General features: G+C 35.3%; 5 protein-coding genes across 9 annotated transcripts; 2 read left to right on the top strand and 3 right to left on the bottom strand.

The window, feature by feature from the left end:
- Window positions 1-880: 880 nt before the first annotated feature.
- Window positions 881-4,487, bottom strand: ACLA-1 (ATP-citrate lyase A-1). Its single transcript, XM_048107508.2, has 12 exons — window positions 4,335-4,487; window positions 4,047-4,157; window positions 3,144-3,320; window positions 2,772-3,014; window positions 2,599-2,650; window positions 2,388-2,502; window positions 2,157-2,238; window positions 1,890-1,985; window positions 1,670-1,771; window positions 1,481-1,597; window positions 1,279-1,395; window positions 881-1,189 (listed from the first exon to the last, which is right to left on the bottom strand). The coding sequence occupies exons 2-12, from the start codon at window positions 4,143-4,145 to the stop codon at window positions 1,118-1,120; spliced, it is 1,272 nt and encodes a 423-aa protein (XP_047963465.1). The 5' UTR covers window positions 4,146-4,157; window positions 4,335-4,487; the 3' UTR covers window positions 881-1,117.
- Window positions 4,488-7,988: 3,501 nt separating this feature from the next.
- Window positions 7,989-9,514, top strand: LOC125203456 (uncharacterized). 2 transcript variants are annotated; one of them, XM_048101803.2, is made up of 6 exons: window positions 7,989-8,277; window positions 8,399-8,481; window positions 8,567-8,653; window positions 8,731-8,870; window positions 8,951-9,082; window positions 9,208-9,514. In XM_048101803.2, exons 1-6 carry the CDS (start codon window positions 8,133-8,135, stop codon window positions 9,395-9,397), a joined length of 777 nt encoding a protein of 258 aa, XP_047957760.1. In that variant the 5' UTR covers window positions 7,989-8,132; the 3' UTR covers window positions 9,398-9,514. The 2 variants fall into 2 exon arrangements, with proteins under 2 accessions (XP_047957760.1, XP_047957759.1); XM_048101802.2 differs by having other exon boundaries at window positions 7,990-8,277; window positions 8,725-8,870.
- A 106-nt stretch (window positions 9,515-9,620) lies between these two features.
- Window positions 9,621-12,364, bottom strand: LOC125203455 (uncharacterized). Of its 3 annotated transcripts, none has more exons than XM_048101799.2 (9): window positions 12,185-12,364; window positions 11,677-11,989; window positions 11,366-11,399; window positions 11,033-11,266; window positions 10,579-10,668; window positions 10,336-10,401; window positions 10,172-10,263; window positions 10,033-10,080; window positions 9,621-9,857 (listed from the first exon to the last, which is right to left on the bottom strand). In XM_048101799.2, exons 1-9 carry the CDS (start codon window positions 12,255-12,257, stop codon window positions 9,770-9,772), a joined length of 1,038 nt encoding a protein of 345 aa, XP_047957756.1. In that variant the 5' UTR covers window positions 12,258-12,364; the 3' UTR covers window positions 9,621-9,769. The 3 variants fall into 3 exon arrangements, with proteins under 3 accessions (XP_047957756.1, XP_047957757.1, XP_047957758.1); XM_048101800.2 differs by having other exon boundaries at window positions 12,203-12,361; XM_048101801.2 differs by having other exon boundaries at window positions 12,172-12,325.
- Window positions 12,365-15,320: 2,956 nt separating this feature from the next.
- Window positions 15,321-16,358, top strand: LOC125206399 (axial regulator YABBY 5-like). The gene is made up of 6 exons (XM_089061477.1): window positions 15,321-15,392; window positions 15,479-15,598; window positions 15,652-15,739; window positions 15,824-15,948; window positions 16,038-16,130; window positions 16,302-16,358. The coding sequence occupies exons 1-6, from the start codon at window positions 15,321-15,323 to the stop codon at window positions 16,356-16,358; spliced, it is 555 nt and encodes a 184-aa protein (XP_088917603.1).
- A 264-nt stretch (window positions 16,359-16,622) lies between these two features.
- LOC125208350 (uncharacterized) lies at window positions 16,623-17,643 on the bottom strand. 2 transcript variants are annotated; one of them, XM_089060626.1, is made up of 4 exons: window positions 17,420-17,643; window positions 17,226-17,331; window positions 17,011-17,089; window positions 16,623-16,926 (listed from the first exon to the last, which is right to left on the bottom strand). In XM_089060626.1, exons 1-4 carry the CDS (start codon window positions 17,609-17,611, stop codon window positions 16,857-16,859), a joined length of 447 nt encoding a protein of 148 aa, XP_088916752.1. In that variant the 5' UTR covers window positions 17,612-17,643; the 3' UTR covers window positions 16,623-16,856. The 2 variants fall into 2 exon arrangements, with proteins under 2 accessions (XP_088916752.1, XP_047963899.2); XM_048107942.2 differs by having other exon boundaries at window positions 16,623-16,929; window positions 17,012-17,089; window positions 17,420-17,615.
- Between the last annotated feature and the right edge of the window lie 1,895 nt (window positions 17,644-19,538).

The raw sequence follows: 19,538 nt of genomic DNA, 5'->3' as shown, positions 1-19,538 counted from the left end.
ATGGTTGTCTAATTATAATTGTGCTTGTCTAGTTAGGTTTTCTTACATTTAACATATTCCATATAGAAAGTAAAATGCAGGCAAAAAGATTTGTACAGTTTTTTATAACCTATTATGTACCAGCATAATTTTCTGATTGTTGTGATATATAGGAACAATGTGTTGTACAAAGCATCAGACTAAGATTCAGGTCCGTTCAGTTTTCCACTATAGCTGATGATTAGAGGCATGTTTATTTTTATAGGAGTAATTCGTTTGGTTGCTCTCTCTCTCTATACAAAACTTGGCATGCGGCAATGTATCTCAATTTGCCTCTAAAGTGTTAAAATTAGAATAGAGAAAATAATACTGTAAAAGAGAATTCATTAATTCACATACAAATTACCATAGTATAAGTGACGTAAGACATTGAAATTCATAATAATCTGACTTCACTTACGGGCCAACGTGTATATACCCCTACACTAATTATCTTATATACATAAGTGGTGTGAGAATAACAATTAAGCTTCTAAAGGGCCAATGTGGTTTACGACCAATTTTTGTATCAAGCTACTAATTTACATTGTTTTTCAAACGATGTCATTGGTCCTCTCCTAAACCATAACTTTAAAAACCACGAACTTTTAAAGAAAATACAAATATTACAAACTAAACATGTGAATTACACTTAAAAAACAAATTTATCAAAAGAAAAAGCTCATTTGGATCATAAACCCCAAGCCAATTATCTTACACAACTGATATGGAATATTGAAGTAAGTACTAACATATTGAATTCATGGTGATGATCACAAAGTTATAGTTGTATTAATTTTATAAGTACGCCATTATGCGTATACATTCTCAGGTATGGAAATAGAAAAGCAAAAACAGAATCTCATGCCAATTTCATACAGCATTTTATTGAGATAAGTAAATTGAGAGGTGCTTCACCATTCATAACAAATCCTTGACCTTCTAACTCACAACATTACTGGATAAGGGCATACGGACCAATTTCTGAGACCCATTTACGAAAACAGTGAAGAAATGCAATCCAAAATGATTGGAAAGTTTGGTTAAACTAAAAATAAAAAGACAGATAAAAGAGTTGGTAATGAGGATTATAGCATCTTCAAGCAGCTGCACTGATGCATTCAATAGCCTGTTTGCAGATTCCAGTCATGGTTGCCTCGGGTCCATAAACCTACATCCCAAACAAATCAATCAGTAAGGTCTTTTGCCACGAAAAACTTTGCAGGTTTCAACCACATTATATCAACAATGTATGTATACCTCAATAGGAAGGCCGATTTCTTCAGCAAGAATCCTCATTTTCTCAAGTCCCTTCTGGTAATTAGGTCCTCCTCTTCGGACATACAAGCTCATTCTGGCAGCCTTGAGTTTTGCTTCCTGGTACAACATCAACCACATCAGGAGTCGAGCTTTCGATGAGAAGTTATATATATTAGTCTGCGTGAGGTTTTGGTATATATACCTTTTCTCTTAGGGCACGGATGATGCCACTGAATGTGGCAGCAACATCGGTGAAGTTAGCTATTCCACCACCTATCACGAGGGCTCTCTTTCTGCCATCAGGTTCTGCAGTCGCACACTGTAAACAACTCATTAGCATGCGTAAGAAGTGATAATGTGTTTCTACTCAATACGAGAAATTGATTCTTACGTCAATCACTACTCGGGCATACTGCAAGACTTCCTCCTCGTTGGGAGCACCACTGTATTCCGCATAGTTCCCAAGCTCAGAAGCAAAACCAAGATCTCCAACCTATTACCAGGTTTGAGAAACTGTGTGAGACTTGGATATTTACCAATTGACAAGAAAAATGGAAAACAATTTCAGTTAAGTCAAGTGAAATATAATAACATCAAGACGAGGAACATACAGTATCAGCATAGATGACACTTGCACCTCCTCCAGCAACCATGGTCCAGATTCTCCCTTTGGGGTTCAAGACAGTGAACTTCAATGATGCACTTGTCTGCAAATAATGAAAGATATAAACTTTATATATGCATTAAAAAAGCAGGTGCAGGTTTTGTGAGTGAAAAATGCAACAGGGCAAAATGCTTCCACATTTGAGATTAAAATGGTCTGAATACCAATTGGGAGTCAAATAGCTTTATAAGAGAATCTACATATCAATGAGTACCTTCTCATCAAGTCCATGAATAAAGCTCTCTGTTGGACTCATAACTCTTCCGAATGGCAACGGGAATTCAATATTTCCCCATCTGCAAGATCGAGGTTATATAAGCGATAAATATAGTTTGATGATTTTTGACACATTATAGCAACACCATGCACACAAAGGTTAATATGCTTTTGAACTGCCTAAAGTTAATCTCAAATAACGAACAGAAAAATAAAATCATAGTATTACTTTTTGAAGTTCTTGAAAGCAGCAGTATCGTCAAGCTCGCCTCTCATATCCAAAGGATAAGGTTTTCCGTTAACCAAGGTGAAGGGGTTCATCTCAAGGAAAGTGAAGTCCAAATCTAAATAAAAATAAACCAGGTTATTTTCAAAACTCTAGAGAAGATTACAACCTTAACCTTAAGAAGCAGACTTTCTTTGCAAGATCTTACACCTACCTAAAAATAGAGCATATACGAATGAGATGAACTCCTCAATTACAGGTTTGACCTGCATCACAAGAAATTATGTATAAGCAATGGCGATATGTAAGTATATATTCAATACGTGCAGTAAATAAGTGAAACAGCAACAATAATGTTAAGAGGAAGGTTGTTTATTGACAATTTACCTCTAAGGGAAGTGTCGCCACAAGCGGAGCACATAGCTCTACTGTAAAGGATGCACCTGTTGGGACAAATATAGTTTTGACCTTGTCCCAGTTCTCTTCAATATCAATTCCTCCGCATTCTGAAAAGCTAATGCTACAACCAAGCCTATCAGAGACAATGTTTAGGTAGAATTCCTCATTGTGAGGAATAAATGGTTCAACAATGAATGTAGTAATGGGTCCTTTGCAGCCTCCCATCTCTACCTGTTCACACAAGATATGTGTCAGGCAGAGTATTGAATTAAGCTAAATTCACTTCTTGTCATAGGATATCTGATACTATGCCAGTATAACACTGAATTAGCACAAGAAATACTAAAAATTAACATGTACCTCTTTGCCAAGTCGCTCTTTCACAAAAGCAGCAACTCCGGCCAAATCTAGGTTCAAAGCAACAAGACCACTTTTACCACGTTTCCCAAACAGCATATCTGGTTTGACAACCAATCTTGTAGACGAAAGCCATGGCTCTTTGTCTACTAGTTGACTAAAGTCAGTAGACTCGGTCACCTAAAACATTACAAGCAGATTTTGGTTTATTGAGGCCTGAAGAGCCTTGAAACTGGGTTCTTAATCAAGATGATGCAAGGCAACAGTTTGAATTATAAATGTAAACTCTGCCACATACAAGCCAAGTAGCATTGCATGACTGTCGCATCAATTTTCAACAAAGCTGATAATAGTAAAAAGTAAAATCAATGTACAAACTGGTTTGATGCAGATTTTCCGACATTTATATTGTCCATTGAGAATGAGTAAACTTTCTTAACATTTCTTCCACATTTTCAGTACATCTTCAAGAAAGTACACTATAAATTTGCTCAATACAGTTGTCCTGATTATTCACCTAACTTTAGGTGATTTAATTTATATTGTCACTGAAAACGAAAAATAAATTTCCAAATTCCAATCAAAAGGCGCATGAGTTAGGTACAGTTCTATATGATTAGCTCAGATGAGAAACCTATTTAAAGTACAGCTACTTTGAGTAACAAGGAAAAAGAGAATCAGGTGAACTGCACCGCCAATCATAGCATATTAGGAGTATCATTATTTTCCTTAGATCGCATTATATCCATCTAACTTCGCTATGCTAGATTTAATTCTACCACATATTCTTCCCTAACAACACGCAGAATGTAAATCTCTAGCCACATAAGCCGAAAAAAATATAAAAAGGACTAGATCTCAACAAAACCAATCAGTCTAACTAACTAACACAAACATCGAGCTCACCTGAGCAGATTTGATTTCCAAATCGGATCCAGAAATCCTCTTGAAATGCTCCTTCAACAGTCTCTTGGAGTCGTACTCTCTGATCTTCTTCCTCGCCATTTTCCTATTAGCCTGATTTCCAAATTCCGAACCAGCTAATTAAAAGAAAAATAATGATCCAATCCCCAGATCGGAAACAAACATTAATAAATCTAAGATTCAGAGTCCAAAATCAACAAATCAAAACTCAGCATTGCATATATCTCATATAGCTGAGATTAGAAGATAGAAAGAGAGCAGAGATATTACTGTTTGAACGAATGCGGATAGGAGATGAGAGTGAAAGAATTTGTTGGCGCAGACTAGAACGACTCACAGCTTGAAATCTGGTAATCCACCTACTTATATTTATAGTTAGGGGGTTCAATTAACATGACAAAAATCAGTATAATTTGTTACTCTATTTTCTTTTTGTTATATTTATATATCAAGCGGGAAATGGAACGCCGAATTTGACATATAACCCACCTACCCAGGTGAGCCAAAATGGTACACCTACTTGTGCTATAAATTGTAATGCTAATTAATAATCCAAAAATGCACACTTTGTTTGGTATGTAATTTTACACCACATATATTTATATTCATAAGTACCAGATATATGAATTGATTCTCACTTTCATTTTCCAAATATACAGAATTAAAATATACCACTTATGTATATTGGAAATAATTTTTAAGTCAATATAATCGGTATGCATAGGTGAGTTCGTGACTTGTTCTTTATTAGTACTACTACTGTGTTTTAGTTTAGTTATCAAGTTTGAATTCTATACGTTTGAGTCGATCGATTTTGAAGTTTTGATGCAAGAAGTCAAGTGTGCTGTGACGTGGAATATTGGATATTAAAAAAATTCCTAGTCAATACTGGACTGCTGAATTAGTAGTTCATTTTCCACTTCAAATATTGAACATTCACATGCGAATTTCAGTTATTGTAATAGAAAAATAGAGATGGAATGTTATAAATTTATAATGGGAAAAGGAATGCCTCAAATTCCCATAGCACTGTCCTCGTTTTATGGTTGAGCAGTATTATTTGGATATTATGGATTTTTATCACAAAATATTTTCTATAATCTATAAAAATCTGTATGAGGGTTATATATGTAAATTGAATTAAATTTATTATTTTATTTATTATAATACTCTAAAATAAATGTATATTATTATTACCATATTTTAGTCAAATAGCTTTTCCAAGTTTTGATTTCAGATGAGAAAGTTTACATAAGATTAAAAGTCTACTTGGAGATGCAATCTCACTCTATCTAAAGTCTAAACCGATCTCTATGTTTCTGCGCTTTATTTTTCAATTGTTAAGTTGATTTAAACTTTTGTCCAATTTTAATTTCTTGTCTTTCCGTTTAAATTTGATAGTATTTATTAATTGTAATTTATTACTGTATATATAACCATATAAGAGTTTACAATTGTATTGAATTTCAGGTTTGTTGTTAATAGCTAGGGGTGGGAATTCAGTCGGTTTGGTTCTGATCGAACTGATTAGTCGGTTAACCGACTCTTATTTTTTTTGAAATCCAGATCGAAAACGAACCCTTTGTCGGTTTGGTTCCTCGAGGAACCAATCGGTTCGGTCTTCGGTTCCACCGAAGGAACCGAACTCAAGTGCAATATAAATATATAATACATTAAGTAATAAGTCATAAAATCAAAAGGACAAAAACCATGATTCTATTCCATCATAAAAAACCAAAATTCCAACAAAGTCTACAAAACTAAGTCCAAAACCAATATAAACCAACATCATTCATCAAACAAATTTTTACTTTTGTAAAACCAAAATAATAAAATTAAAAATATATAAAAATGAAATATTTAGAAAATAACGGTTATTCGGTTCTAACCTTTCGATTCTCGGTTAAAACCGGAACCGAGATTAACTTAAACTTAATAACCGGAACCGAACCTTAACCTTATTGTTTCGGTTCTCGGTTAACCGAAAACTGAAAAAATAAGGTTTGGTTCTCGGTTAACCAAGAACCGAGAACCGTTTCCCCAGACCTATTAATAACTAATCATATTAACGGTATATAGTTTTCATTTCAAGTAGTAATAAACTTTAAGCAAAGTTCATTATATTATAATTAAAATATATTATTATTAACTAGTATTGTAATATAAAAAAAATGAATTAATTAATGGGATGTAGAAAAAATATTGCGACGAAGGACGCCCGTGCAATTTAAGTATTATCTCGCTCTTTAAGGGATTATAATTTATATGTGACAGAAGCTTAATTATGCGAAATATAAGATGAAATATCATTTAGCATCGGTATTATATATGGTGATGACCTGGCTAAAATAAATACTCTACAACCATTGCAGGCACTAGTTATTTATGCTTTTATTTATTAATTAGTGTTTATTAAATGTACCCAATAGTCGTTAAGGTAGCACTTAAATCTTAAAAAGTCAATAATTTTAGCCTCCCTAATTTGACCTGTCAAAGTCCATGAACAATGCGATGCAATCGAGGGATATGGTAAATTAGTAATGGTATAATTAGGGGAACACGCAAATTAAAACGAACTGAAAAACTGAACGTTCCGAAAAACAAAACGAGCCAAATTGAAATTTAAATAGTATCTAACCAATCTAAACCGACCGAAATTGTATAACATTATCCGAAAATAAAAAATAAAAAAATTTCAAAAATCAAATTGTCAAATATTATGTGTACCACATGCATATATTTCAACTATGAAAAATGACACAATTAATTTATTTTACACTTCATTAAGTTGACTTTTAGTTTGTAAGTAAATTAGTTCAATATATAAAAAATATAAATATATATTACTATAATAATAAAATTAAATTTGGTTTTTCTAATCCTAAACTGGATTTTCTAAAAAATAAAATCACACCGATTTGAAATTAAAAAAAAAAAACTAAATTCAAGTTTTGGGTTGGATCGATTTTGATATTCAATTTGTGTAGTTTTTGCTCATCTCTAGGTATAATCCAACTAATAATGCTACATTTATTTCAATCTTTTCTTAAATGGAAGAGGACGATTTGTAGTAGTTACATTGTCTTTTAATCATCTAGTCAAGACCAATATCATCTTAGAATCAATCCGAGTAACATAGGTTGTTTAAAGGATAAATTGAAAAAAAGTATGGTAAAATTATGGTTAATAATGCAATTTTGACATTTTTAAAATAGTTTCACCGGAGAAGATTTAGGCATACTATGTGTCTGAATTTATTGGCGTGACGCTTATATGTGTAAAAATTAAAGACTTGACTAATTAAATATATTCAACCATACCATTTAAGTAGTCAAATATTTTATCAACATAATATTTTCTATTCCACGTCATGCTACCCCTCCACCGAAAATAGACCAGTTTTACTATTTTGGACCGTCCATCAAAATTAGATTAATTTTAAAAATAAAAAGTTTTATACTAGTACTAACCTTACAAATTTAAAATTATGGGACAACTAAACAAATTTAAAAATTATGATTCGATCTATGTTTAAAACGTTGGCCGCACGCCATGTGCGTGGAAATGTGAATTTGAAGGCATGTCATTCTTGGTGACTTTATCAAAGTTGATATTATTACACATAGTAGTCTAGAGATTAACATGTTCTACTATAATCTATACATGAGTCTATGACATGAATATCAATTAATGGATCTTAATTTTTTTGGTCAAAATGTTACAAATATCAATGAATATTTGTATTACCACATCAGAATCAAATTTCATCAATTACTTTTATTCATAGAAATTCATAGATGTGAGAATATGAAAGAAAAAAAAAAGTCATGTACTAGTATCAATTAGTAGTCCATGATTTTAGCCATCATTACATTTTAGAAATAACTAAAAAATTGTATGCAAAAGATAATTCACACCCCACCATAATTACCTAACTTACCGAAAAACAGTTTTCTGGGGAAGAGACTTCCTGAAAAAGACTCCCAATCCATGACCATTAACTTCCCTTGTGCTAAATTCATCTCAAATTTCCAATCAGAACTGTACTCGATTTTGTGAACAGAGACGATGGAAAAAGAGAAATTAGATGAATTGAAGATCCAATTGCAGCAATTATTTAGCAAAGCGCAAGAATTTGTTCAAGAAATCCCGCCGGGGCAGCTATACACGGCGACTGGGATCGTTCTATTCACCGCTTTTCTATTTACAGTCAGTAAGTTTTGATCTCAACTCTGTTTCAGTTCAATTAAACTTTTAGGTCCAGTGATCTTGTTTCACATACATTGCCTACAAATTTGGCCGACATTAACAATTAAACAACTCTTTCTTTGCAGTATATCGTTTAAAGCATAGATCAGCAAACACCATTTTATTAACTGGCCTTAGTGGAAGTGGGAAAACTGTTCTCTTTTACCAAGTAAGTAAGATTATGTGGATGCTGTCAATGAAAAATTTTGTCCCTTTATCTGCTTTGGTATACATGTATGTTGTCTCTCCTCTAGCTTCGTGATGGCTTCTCTCACCGAGACTCTGTAACATCAACGAAACCAAATGAAGGACGTTTTTTACTGCACTCCGAGGCTAATAAGGTAATACTCCCTTATATTTTTGCACAACTATTCATGCCGACGTAAGGGGTGGTGCTGAAATCTTATAATAGTTGCAGAAGGGCAGAATTCACGTAGTTGATGTTCCTGGTCATTCGCGGCTTGTTGCTAAACTGGATGAGTTCTTGTCTCAAGCAGCTGGCATAATTTTTGTGGTGGATTCTGTGGAGTTTCTACCACATCTTCGTGTTGCTTCTGAGTATGTTTATAAATGTAGCACGCACGTTTACACTTTGAGAGCCATTGCTTGCTCATATTGTATCGTCTTTCCTGGTGAAGGTACCTGTACGATATTCTGACCAATGCGAGCGTAGTGAAAGGAAAGACTCCATTACTACTCCTGTGCAACAAGATGGACAAAATTACTGCACATTCAACGGATTTTATCCGACGACAGCTGGAGAAGGAAATGTGAGATCATTTCATCCATCATCTCTGATCTGTCCATTATTTTTCTTCACTTAGTAGTGAATTTTGAGTAGTATGTTTCTCACAAAGGTTCATAACTAACCTACTCTGCTTCGTCTTCATCTCAGCAACAAACTTCGTGCTTCAAGGACAGCGCTGTCTTCAGCAGATACGAGTAATGAGTATACGCTGGGTGTAGTAGGAGAAGCTTTTGCATTTTCTCAGTGCCAAAACAAAGTTACAACTGCAGAAGCATCTGCCTTAACAGGCGATATCTATCATCTAGAGCAGTTTATCAGAGAATGCGTAAAGCCTTAACATGATGTGTGGGAGCCGTGAATACAACTTCAAAGAGGCCGATTGATGATATCTTGTATTTTCGAAACTGTAGAATTACCAACAGCAATGTTTTATTGATGTCTCATTTTTTGATTACTGCAAGATTATGGATTCATTGGTTGTCTGTATTCCTTGTATTTCATAATGAAATACTCCATAAAATGGGAGTCTATGGTATAATCAGGCTCTATTTACAAAACTGTAGATGAAAATAGAGCTTATATAAGTTGGTAAAAGTTACACATATCTCATATCACTCAACAATGTTATGCGAAATGTGGACAAATGCGGAGGACCTATATGCAGCCACATCGCTTAAGCTCTCAAGCACTCCGATGGCATCTGAGTATTTTATCTTGATGAATAACTCCGTTTTGCTCTGAATATGAAAAAACATATTCCATAACAGAGAAGGGCCAGAAGGCCAATGCCTAAATACCTGCAAAATTTTGTTTAACAGGGTTACCTAACGACAAGTACACTATGGTAGAAATGGCAACGAGAGAAAAAATCAGAGAAGAGGAGGAGAAGACGAGGGTTAAAGAATCCACTGTTCTTGGATAAACGGAAAAACATGTATAAGTTGCCCCGTTGCAAAGAATGGTAGTACATACCACAGAGGAGCATATGGAGACGACAAGTCCATGAAAGGATAGGGCCACCTGTTCAGCAAGAAGGTTTCACACATTTTTGTCAAAAATTGCAAGAATTGTCAATAACAATGTCAGGCAGCAATGAATGGGGAAACTGTACCAAATTGATACACAGGCATGTATGATCCACTGGAAAATGACAAAGATACACGTCCATAAAACAAAATATGCCATACGGAAGAAGGGAAATCTCTGTAAGTAATTAGAGATCCGTTAATAAAAAATTCATTAGAAACAATAGCAACTTGGTCATTGAGATACTACCAGGCGATTCAAAATTGCATCACCAAGGAGAAGGATGGCGTTGACAGAATGCTTGGAGACAATTAGCTGCAGAAAATAATAAAGTGTTGACTCAATGACCGGAATAAGGCAGATATAATGAAGTAAGATATCTTAATAAAGAAAAAAATTGATATTGGCCTTCATGTTGGAACTACTACGCTAGAAACAACACAATGGTAGAAAGATAATCATAAAAAAATAACTGGGAAATATTATACTCACAAAACTTAATCTGTAACCTCTGGCAATGAGAGATGGATAGAGTACCAACCAAAAGACAGAATCAGTGAGCATCACAGCCCCAGCAGACATCTACACCAGAATGAAATGAAAGTATGAGAACCTTGCATAAGTTTCTTAGGTTACATAAATTTTAGTAACACATTACTTTCTGCAGATGACAAAAAAAATATGATGCAAGTTTCCTAAGTTACACTAACAAGGAAAAATTCACATATAATCATGTAGATACACATTGCTATTGAACAGCAACTTGAGAGCAGGACTGCGTATAAGCCTATAATGTAAGTTCTCTGTCAACAGCAATTGAGATACTCAAAATAAGAAAAAATGAATCTCTGCCTAATTATAAGGGAAAAGAGCTGCCTTTTTATCCATAATACCATTCGAGCAATCCTTGCTAAGATAATCTGTAGGACTGAAGGTGAATTCTTACCTGAAATACTACTTGCATGATATAGCCCCATATGGATGCCGCAGTTCTGCAATCAGGTTCACCACAACAATTTGAGCTTCTAGTTTGGTTGGGTATATCTCCCTGCTCCACAAGTTGGGGTGGTACATAAGAGCCACGCTCTGCATTGGCCGATATATAACTATTCCTAATCCTATCTGGATCAACTTCATGGCGGCAACGCAGAGAGCCCTGAACTGATAGTGAAGAACCAAGCTACAACCAAATGTATGTCATAATCAAATTTGGTATATACCACAAAATTAAGAGAAATTTGAATTGCAATAGAGGCAGATCCAGAAAATATTAACATACCCCAAAATAAATAGTCACCAAAGTAAACGTCCACCTGTTCGACAAAGGAAAGAGCGAATGGAAAAGTTAGAACAACCACAATATCAGTTCAATCTGTCATCCTTCCCACTTTACCCCCAAAATATCACAATTGATGCCATAGAGTTACTCAAATATATAGTCGAACCTCTCAGTTGCAATTGAAGTTAATAAATGGAAGAATCCAAGCAATAGTTAAAAAACTATACAGAAAATTCATAACCATATAATCCATCCTTTCCAACTATGACTACAAACACGAAAACCGCAAATTCTCAAATAATTAAACTTACTCAGTATAAAAATAATATTTGCCAACACCACTGATGATTAGATCAGCTAGAAGCACAGCAAATAGCAGAGAGAAAGCAAGTAGTCTATAAGCAAGCAACCAAATAGGATGGATTGATTTCCAGCAAGTCCCCCAAACTTCATCCCAGTACAAGTCCCCTGCTGCTTCCTGCTGATCCCCACCGGATTCCCTATGCCCTTCGTGTCTCCATATGAGGAATGCAGAAAACAACATGGCTAACAGAATCCATAGTGCACAGAGCAAGAATCTCCAGTTCAACCAATAACTTGGAGCCGTTGTATCATCCACCATAACTGGCCAAGCATGATCAAGCAGTCTTGTTAAGAATCTCATTCTTATTTCAAACACTTCCAATCATCAATCTATTCAATTTTCTAAATAATGTAGCTATGCACATATGCAGGTATATATACCAGCTCGCAATCGAAGCAATTAAAAACAATAAATCATGAATTAGGTGATTGCAGAAACTAACAGCTCTGATTTACCGATATCTAAGAGAGTACCAAGCGAATAAGCTGGAAAATGAAAATCAAAGTAACAACTCCACGACAAACACATGCGAGTGATTCAGCAGCTGTGACTGGGAAAAATGAAACTAGCGTGTCCTGTTTTCTCCGCAATTGAAAGGAATTAAAGTTTGCTCTCAACCAAAAAAAAAAAAAAAAAAAAAAAAGTTTGCTCTCAACTATTGTACGTTTCAGAAAAAGAGAAATAACTGAATTGGCAGTCAAATCTGTACAGTGAGGATGAGGGTTTTATTTTTCCTTTCCTTTTACTATTTTAGAATGGGATAGAACTATATATTGATTGACTGTTAGCACTTAAAAGCATCTCCAATGCAAATAAGCCAATGCAAATAAGCCAGCTACTCTCTCTCCCTGCTACGTCGCACTGAAAATCAACCTGTCACATCAAATTTAGACCAGTCATAGGCCAACCGCAATAAAAATAATTCAAAATATACCACATTTATAAAATTAAAATTACAATTAAATTACGGAATTAAATTTACGACACATATACGGAAAAATTCATTAATTGCATTAAAAAAAAGGTACATAGATAAAAAAAAATTACATAATACAGAAAAAAAAACTAACGGCGTGCAGTCCTCCGTGCCCACAACTCTTCAATTATATCCTTTTGGAGTTGAATATGAGCTTCCACTTGGCGCATGTCGGTAAATTCCTTGAGGCAGCCGGCTTCATCGAGAGGTACCCCACGTCGTACGCTAGGGGTGGCTGTTCCGTGGCTTGGACCGGCTTCATCGTCATCGGCCCAACTAGTCAGTTGTACGCCTTCGTCTTCGACGATCATGTTGTGCAGGATAATGCAGACGTACATTATTTGGGAAACACATCTAACATCCCACAAACGCGTTGGGCCCTTAATTGCCGCCCATCGAGACTGGAGCACACCAAATGCGCGCTCCACGTCCTTGCGTGCCGACTCCTGTCGTTCCGCAAAGTAGGCCTTCCTTTCATCACTTGCGTGCCTGATCGTCTTCACAAAGACAGGCCACCTAGGGTATATCCCATCCGCCAAGTAGTAGCCCATATCATGCCGGTTGCCGTTGGCCACAAATGAGACGGCTGGACCGACGCCCTGGCACTTCTCGTTGAAGAGGGGAGACGAGTTCAGGACGTTGAGGTCGTTGTTCGACCCGGCTACCCCAAAATACGTATGCCAGTTCCACAGCCGGTAATCAGCTACGGCCTCGAGGATCATCGTGGGATTCTTTGACTTGTAGCCGGTCGTGTAGGCCCCCTTCCAGGCAGTCGGGCAGTTCTTCCACTCCCAATGCATACAATCTATGCTGCCTAACATCCCGGGGAACCCATGCTTCTCCCCGTGCATCTGCATCAAATTCTGACAATCTTGGGGAGTAGGGCTTCGAAGGTACTCCTCACCGAAAATGTTTATCACGCCCTCACAGAAATACTTCAGACATTCCAGGGCTTTCGACTCACTGATGTGGAAGTACTCATCCCACATGTCTGCCGCGCCTCCGTAGGCCAACTGCCTGATTGCCGCCGTGCACTTTTGAATAGGGGTGTGGCCGGGTCTGCCAACCGCATCGTGCCTGAAGCGGAAACACAGATATCGACGCTCCAAAGCGTCAACGATACGCATAAACAACTGCCTGCGCATTCTAAAATGCCGCCGGAACATGTTTGCGGGAAACCGCGGGTTCTCTGAAAAGTAGTCGTCATACAGCCGCTGATGTGCAGCTACGTGATCCCGATCAATCACTGCTCGGCGGTGGACAACCCGTGGAGGGCGAGGTATCGCCTGCTGTTCCACCCTACGCATATACCGCTCCATCTCGCGGTTCATGTAGGCCTCCATAGCCTCGTTCATCCTCCGTCCATACTCCTCAGCATCCCCACCACTACCACCACTGCTACCACCCGCGTTACTCATCGCTCGATGCTCTTGTACAGAAAATTAGAGAGAGAGAAAACTCGTTAAAACAAGTGGTGCAAATGAAAATGAAACTAATATCGCGTTTATATAGGTTTTAAAAAAAAATTAAAATTAAAATTCGGCGTTGACCGATCGGGCCGCCACAATGGCGGCCAGCGCATCGGCCAGCCACACGCGATCGGCTAGCCCTGGCCGGTTTCTTTGCCGATTTGGCGCTAGCCTGCTCCAATGGTTCGGCTAGCCGACCGGCTAGCTACGTGAATCGGCTAGCCGGCATTGGAGATGCTCTAAAAGATACTTCAACGCTTGCTGGACTCCATGGCAGAGAAAATAGAAAGAATCGCAAGAGAATTTGTAACTAAATTAGTACTATATCCGAAAAATTTGTAACTATAATTAATGAAGCATATGATTCTAAAAGTCATATTTTTAAGGTGTGGCAAAAATTAAAATTCTTAATCATCCAAAATTTTGGCATATCGATTAAATCATTTCACAAGAAAATTTATATTGATATACTTCATGCATTTTGTACGGATTATAATTTCATAAGCAAACTAATTCAGGGGAGTTTATTTATAATTTTCTTGAGTTATAAAAACATTATATCAATTTGCTCAGAACCTATTCTACAAATAATATAGGGAGTAGTAACTATACTAACTGAAATTTACAACTTAACAACTTCCTCTAAGGACTATGTAAGAAATGCAAGAAGCAATTTTAAGTACAAGATAATATTTCTAATATTATATTATACAATGTTTTTATTATATTGTTTAGAGTTTATTATAGTGTATTCTAACTTCTAAGTAATAGTACATGCAAGAAATAGGTGGCTGGAGAAGCACTTATTGAGTAATTTGACTTAAATTGCAAATTTTTTTGTTGAAGAAAGACAAAACTGGTTAGATGGCAGATTTCCTAGTTAGCATCAGTTTCATTTTTCAAGAAGTCTGATCACAAGGGAAAGAATTGGCAATTATAGTTCAATATAGGAAGCACTGGACTTGTAATAAGACTTCTCTCCTCATTTTCCTAGTTTAGGCTGAAATTTTAATGTATGTATCAGACATAAATGTGTCACTGTATATAGAATGAGTTTGATACAACTGGAAACACAGTTGATACTTTCTTCTACATTCTCATCTATCTCCAAACTGCCTTTATTTCCCCATTTTCTCTCTCTCAGAAATGTCAGCATTAGAGAGCTTGCAGGAGCAGATTTGCTATGTGGAATGCTGCATTTGCAATACCATCTTACTTGTAGTTAATTAATCCACTATATATTTGAATATTAATGGTGTGATTAGTGGCTGATTACATAGCTTAATTTGGAATATTTTGTGCAGGTTATCGTTCCTTACAACAGCTTGGCAATGGCGGTGGCAATCAATTGCGGTCACTGCGATAACATCTTCTCTCTCAACACGCTACACCTCTTTCCATCAATCAACCAACAACGTAAAATGGTAAAAATGCCGTGATACTGTTTTAACTGCAAGGAACTCAACTAATCATGAAGTGTGTATGTGTCGAGAAGGTTGCGGACGAAGATGATGATGACGATGCAGACAGGGATTATGTATGGTGCAACCATGTTATCCAGAAACGTAAAGCTGTTTCTCAATCTTAATGAATTGTTGTGTTATTGTTAGTTATCATGAATGATCTGATGGAAATTTGTTGTGGTGCAGCACCGGAAAAGAAGAAACGCGGTCCGACTGCATACAATCGCTTCATCAAGTACGAAATCAAGAGGCTCAAGGCTGAGCATCCCAACATCACTCACAAGGAAGCTTTTAGTGCTGCTGCCAAAAATGCAAGTTTTTTTTTTTTTTTTTTGTTTGGTTAGGAAATTTTAACTGTGGCTTAATTATTAATTTCTTTACACATGTTGAAACTGTATAGTGGGCACATTGCCCACAAAGAGAGTATAGAGATGGACAAGTCAGTGCTTGTGACGAAGGAGACATGGTCATGCAATCCATTGCCCATCATGAGGTAATCACTGTGATAATTTTGATGTTCTAGCTGCAAGTGTAGTATGAAAAAAGAAACAGCTAAATAGTATCACCCAGAAACATCCACATAATTCAAATATAGCATGTTAAGAGGTCAATTTTATGCTGCTGGAAATTGCTAAACTGCTATCTGCTGCTACAAAAATTTCAGGTGCATTTTCTTGGCAATGCTTTACATGAAACAAAGGCATTGAGACAATGTGGTTGAACCACAACACCTTTCTATTGAAGGGGTCAATTTCTCGGGCAACGCCATTCGAAAAGAGAGAATTGCAAGTGGTGATTAAGGAGGGGCTTGATGAAAATTGAGTTTTATTTTCTCTCTTTCTTTTTATAGATTATGAATTGACTTCATTGATTACAGTTGGTTGTGCTTTGTTAATAGTAATTAAGTATGCTTTTTTTTTTTCTGCTTTTGTCCAAATTGAAGCTATGCAAGGACAATATCTTTTCAGCACCATGAACCTTCAAATTTTTAGTGAAAAGTAAACATTTACTAATTGCTTTCATATAAGATTTTTTTTCACATACACTCTTCTTGATACAACAATATCAAACAAAATAATAACTATAGTGCAAGTTTGATTCATCCAAAAAAAACAATACTATAAAATTATTGGGGATAAGATAATTACGGATTTAGGAGTTTCTAACTAATGCAGCACTTCAATACTGCTACATGCATGTATTTCCTTATAGAATTCTTTCATCTTCTTCTAGTTATGTATTTGCACTGGTTTCTTCGTCCAAATCTTGGTGTCCTTTGAACAAATCTATATCTGAAACCAATTATCCAGAGTGAGAATTAATGAATAATAAGTTCTTTTATAATGAGGTGAAATGAGAATAAAGAGTTTTTACTTGAGTATGGCCTAAGAGATAGAGATTGGAAGTATGCTTGGAAAAAGTCCTTGTTCTCTTTCAGCAGCTCTTTCCACACTGAACACATAAAAAAAAAAAAAAAAAAAAGATCAACACACAACATGCAAAAACTGTTTGCACCTATCTCCAAATTAACCACACACTACAAACTCCACAAATTAAGCAAGGCTTATGATATGAAGTGAAAATAAACCTGTAAGAGTTACAAGAGGTCGAATACGAGCATGCTCAGCCAACGCCTTCACACATTCATCTCTGTCCATACGGAACAGCAAGCACCTCTCTATCATATTCTGAACCTGTAGCTCCAAATTAAAATGAACTCATGATTGATTTGCATAAATTATTGAATAGATGTTGCATGAATTTAATAATATTTAGTAGTACCATTCTAATGTAGGTGTGAGGTTGGCAATCCAAACAAGGGAAAGAGTGAAGATGGTGATGGTTATCCATGATAATCAAGAAAAAAACAAGAACAAGGTTGTTCAAGAAAAGCAAATTCAAGAATAAGAATTTAGGAAGCAAACAAATACAATAAAAGTAGGGAAGATATTTGGGAGGTCTTATCGTGGTCATAAGGCATGATAAAAGTGTTATCCAGAAGATCCAATCCAAAGGCCAAAAAAGCAGGAGCAATCCAAACAAAACCTTTCACCTCATCTCATATCAGATAAGAGCATTAATATTCTTTTGCATTAGGCTTGGAAAAGATTAGTTGTTGATGATGACGACACTGTCTTCAATCTTAGCCAATCCTTTTAATTCAATGTCACTCTAATTGTCGCAGTTTTTGGTCCCGCATTATTCAATTTGGCTACAATAATAATAATGTTCAAATTGGCGTTTTTGTTTGAATTCTTGATTTGGATCTTTGATGCATCCAAAATATATTACTCCATGAAATAAGTACTATATAAAAATAAATTAATAAGAAATCCTATGAATAAAATGACTGATAAACATTGTTGTTAAGATTTAATTTCAGGATCTCGTTTGTGGACGATATGAATGCTCTTTAATGAGAGTGTTCAATATTTGGTTGAAAAAAAACTCCAAAAAAAGAGGTGACTGACGAATAGTTATGAGGGCCACATGCAAATTCCAAATAATAAAATACAAGGAGTCGAGGATGTATCAGCTTAATCCCTCGATTTACATTTATTTAACGTCTTTAACTTTTAAATAAAAGGATCGATTCTATGCTGAATAAATTAAGCATTGTGTTTTTTAATTACGGATTGTTAATTAGTTTTATTTATTCAGTTTGGTATTCCGCCTAATGCTAGTTTCACAAGTTTCATTAAAGAACACATAAGTTTTACTCTATCCATTCTATTTAAAAGTCTCATTTAAGTTTGACACGGGCTTTAAAAAATATAAAAAAAAAGTTGAAGAAAAATACTTCTTTGTACCACACTTTACATTTCATTTTTGTCATTAATGGTAAGTAAGTCTCATAATCCACTAACTCACTTAGCTCACCTTATATGATAATACTAATAATCCCTCCGTCTACCATTACAAGTCTCATTTCTTGGGGGTACAGGTTTTAAGATATGTTAAGAAAAAAGTGGATGGAAAAAATTTAGTGGAATATGAGTCTCTTTTGTATTTATTAGTTTTAAATGAAATGTGAGTGAAACAAGTTAGTGAAATGTGGAACCTATTACCATTTACAGTAATAATGAACCGAGACTCCTATTCTTGGACGGACTAAAATGGAGAAACGAAACTCTTATTCGCAGGCAAAGAGAGTATCAAAAAGTGGACTTCATATTCTACTAACTTTTTCAATCCACTATTTTTTACATTTTTTAAAACTTGTGGTCACATCAAATGTGACTCCTATTGTAGGAAAAATGGAGTAGTGGAATGTGAGTCCTATATTAGTTTTATAGTAATAAAATGTGAGTGGAGTGTGTGGTCTATTTATGGAATATTTCAATTGAGTGCATTGTGGGACACTTGAAAATTAAATTGGGACTATTAAAGTGGAATGGAGTGAGTAATACACAATCGATAAAATTTGAATGAAAATGGAAAAAAATGTAGTATAAAGTGAGAGAAGCTAGGTTGAGAAATAAATTACGAGAAAAATTCTAAAAATAGAAATGAGACTAATTTTAGTTGATGGGATAAGAAATAATGGAATTACTATTTTTTATGGATAAATAAAGTACATAAAAAGTAATATATTCATATTAGCAATTCATGCCTTTTGACTCAAATAGTAGTAATATTTTTCAAATGAGACATCCAACTCAGATAAAATAATATGATACCTTTGAGTAATTATTTATAAGCAATGTTGGAAGCTTGCCCGATTAATACAGTTAAACCGTATTATACGAGTGATAAAAATAAATAAATTTTTGAAATAAAATTGAATAATATAGAATCAATCTACATCCTGAGTAGATGATCATATTGTATTTATTTATTAAAGTTTGTGACGAAATTATGAGATCTCAAATTGCACCTTGATCTAATGAAATGAGGCTTT

This window comes from Salvia hispanica, chromosome 6 (genome assembly GCF_029641045.1).
Source record: "Salvia hispanica isolate PSC_SH4W2 chromosome 6, Shi_PSC_v1, whole genome shotgun sequence".
Taxonomy (NCBI): domain Eukaryota; kingdom Viridiplantae; phylum Streptophyta; class Magnoliopsida; order Lamiales; family Lamiaceae; genus Salvia; species Salvia hispanica.
Note: the sequence above shows the minus strand (reverse complement) of the source record. Positions and strands in the feature narration are given on the sequence as shown.

Excerpts from the sequence above, each read along its gene's own strand:
- ACLA-1 (XM_048107508.2), bottom strand. The coding sequence starts at position 4,145 with ATGGCGAGGAAGAAGATCAGAGAGTACGACTCCAAGAGACTGTTGAAG. Across the intron at positions 3,015-3,143 it reads AAGAGCGACTTGGCAAAGAG|GTAGAGATGGGAGGCTGCAA; the intron begins GTACATGTTAAT and ends TTGTGTGAACAG. Across the intron at positions 1,986-2,156 it reads TTCATGGACTTGATGAGAAG|ACAAGTGCATCATTGAAGTT; the intron begins GTACTCATTGAT and ends CATTATTTGCAG.
- LOC125208350 (XM_089060626.1), bottom strand. The coding sequence starts at position 17,611 with ATGACCACGATAAGACCTCCCAAATATCTTCCCTACTTTTATTGTATT. Across the intron at positions 17,090-17,225 it reads ACCTCTTGTAACTCTTACAG|TGTGGAAAGAGCTGCTGAAA; the intron begins GTTTATTTTCAC and ends TTATGTGTTCAG. Across the intron at positions 16,927-17,010 it reads TCTCTTAGGCCATACTCAAG|TAGATTTGTTCAAAGGACAC; the intron begins TAAAAACTCTTT and ends TGGTTTCAGATA.
- LOC125203456 (XM_048101802.2), top strand. The coding sequence starts at position 8,133 with ATGGAAAAAGAGAAATTAGATGAATTGAAGATCCAATTGCAGCAATTA. Across the intron at positions 8,482-8,566 it reads AAACTGTTCTCTTTTACCAA|CTTCGTGATGGCTTCTCTCA; the intron begins GTAAGTAAGATT and ends TCTCTCCTCTAG. Across the intron at positions 8,654-8,724 it reads TGCACTCCGAGGCTAATAAG|TTGCAGAAGGGCAGAATTCA; the intron begins GTAATACTCCCT and ends ATCTTATAATAG.
- LOC125203455 (XM_048101799.2), bottom strand. The coding sequence starts at position 12,257 with ATGTGTTTGTCGTGGAGTTGTTACTTTGATTTTCATTTTCCAGCTTAT. Across the intron at positions 11,267-11,365 it reads TGGTGACTATTTATTTTGGG|CTTGGTTCTTCACTATCAGT; the intron begins GTATGTTAATAT and ends ATTTGGTTGTAG. Across the intron at positions 10,264-10,335 it reads ATGCAATTTTGAATCGCCTG|AGATTTCCCTTCTTCCGTAT; the intron begins GTAGTATCTCAA and ends AATTACTTACAG.
- LOC125206399 (XM_089061477.1), top strand. The coding sequence starts at position 15,321 with ATGTCAGCATTAGAGAGCTTGCAGGAGCAGATTTGCTATGTGGAATGC. Across the intron at positions 15,599-15,651 it reads TCAACCAACAACGTAAAATG|TGTGTATGTGTCGAGAAGGT; the intron begins GTAAAAATGCCG and ends CTAATCATGAAG. Across the intron at positions 16,131-16,301 it reads AATCCATTGCCCATCATGAG|GTGCATTTTCTTGGCAATGC; the intron begins GTAATCACTGTG and ends CAAAAATTTCAG.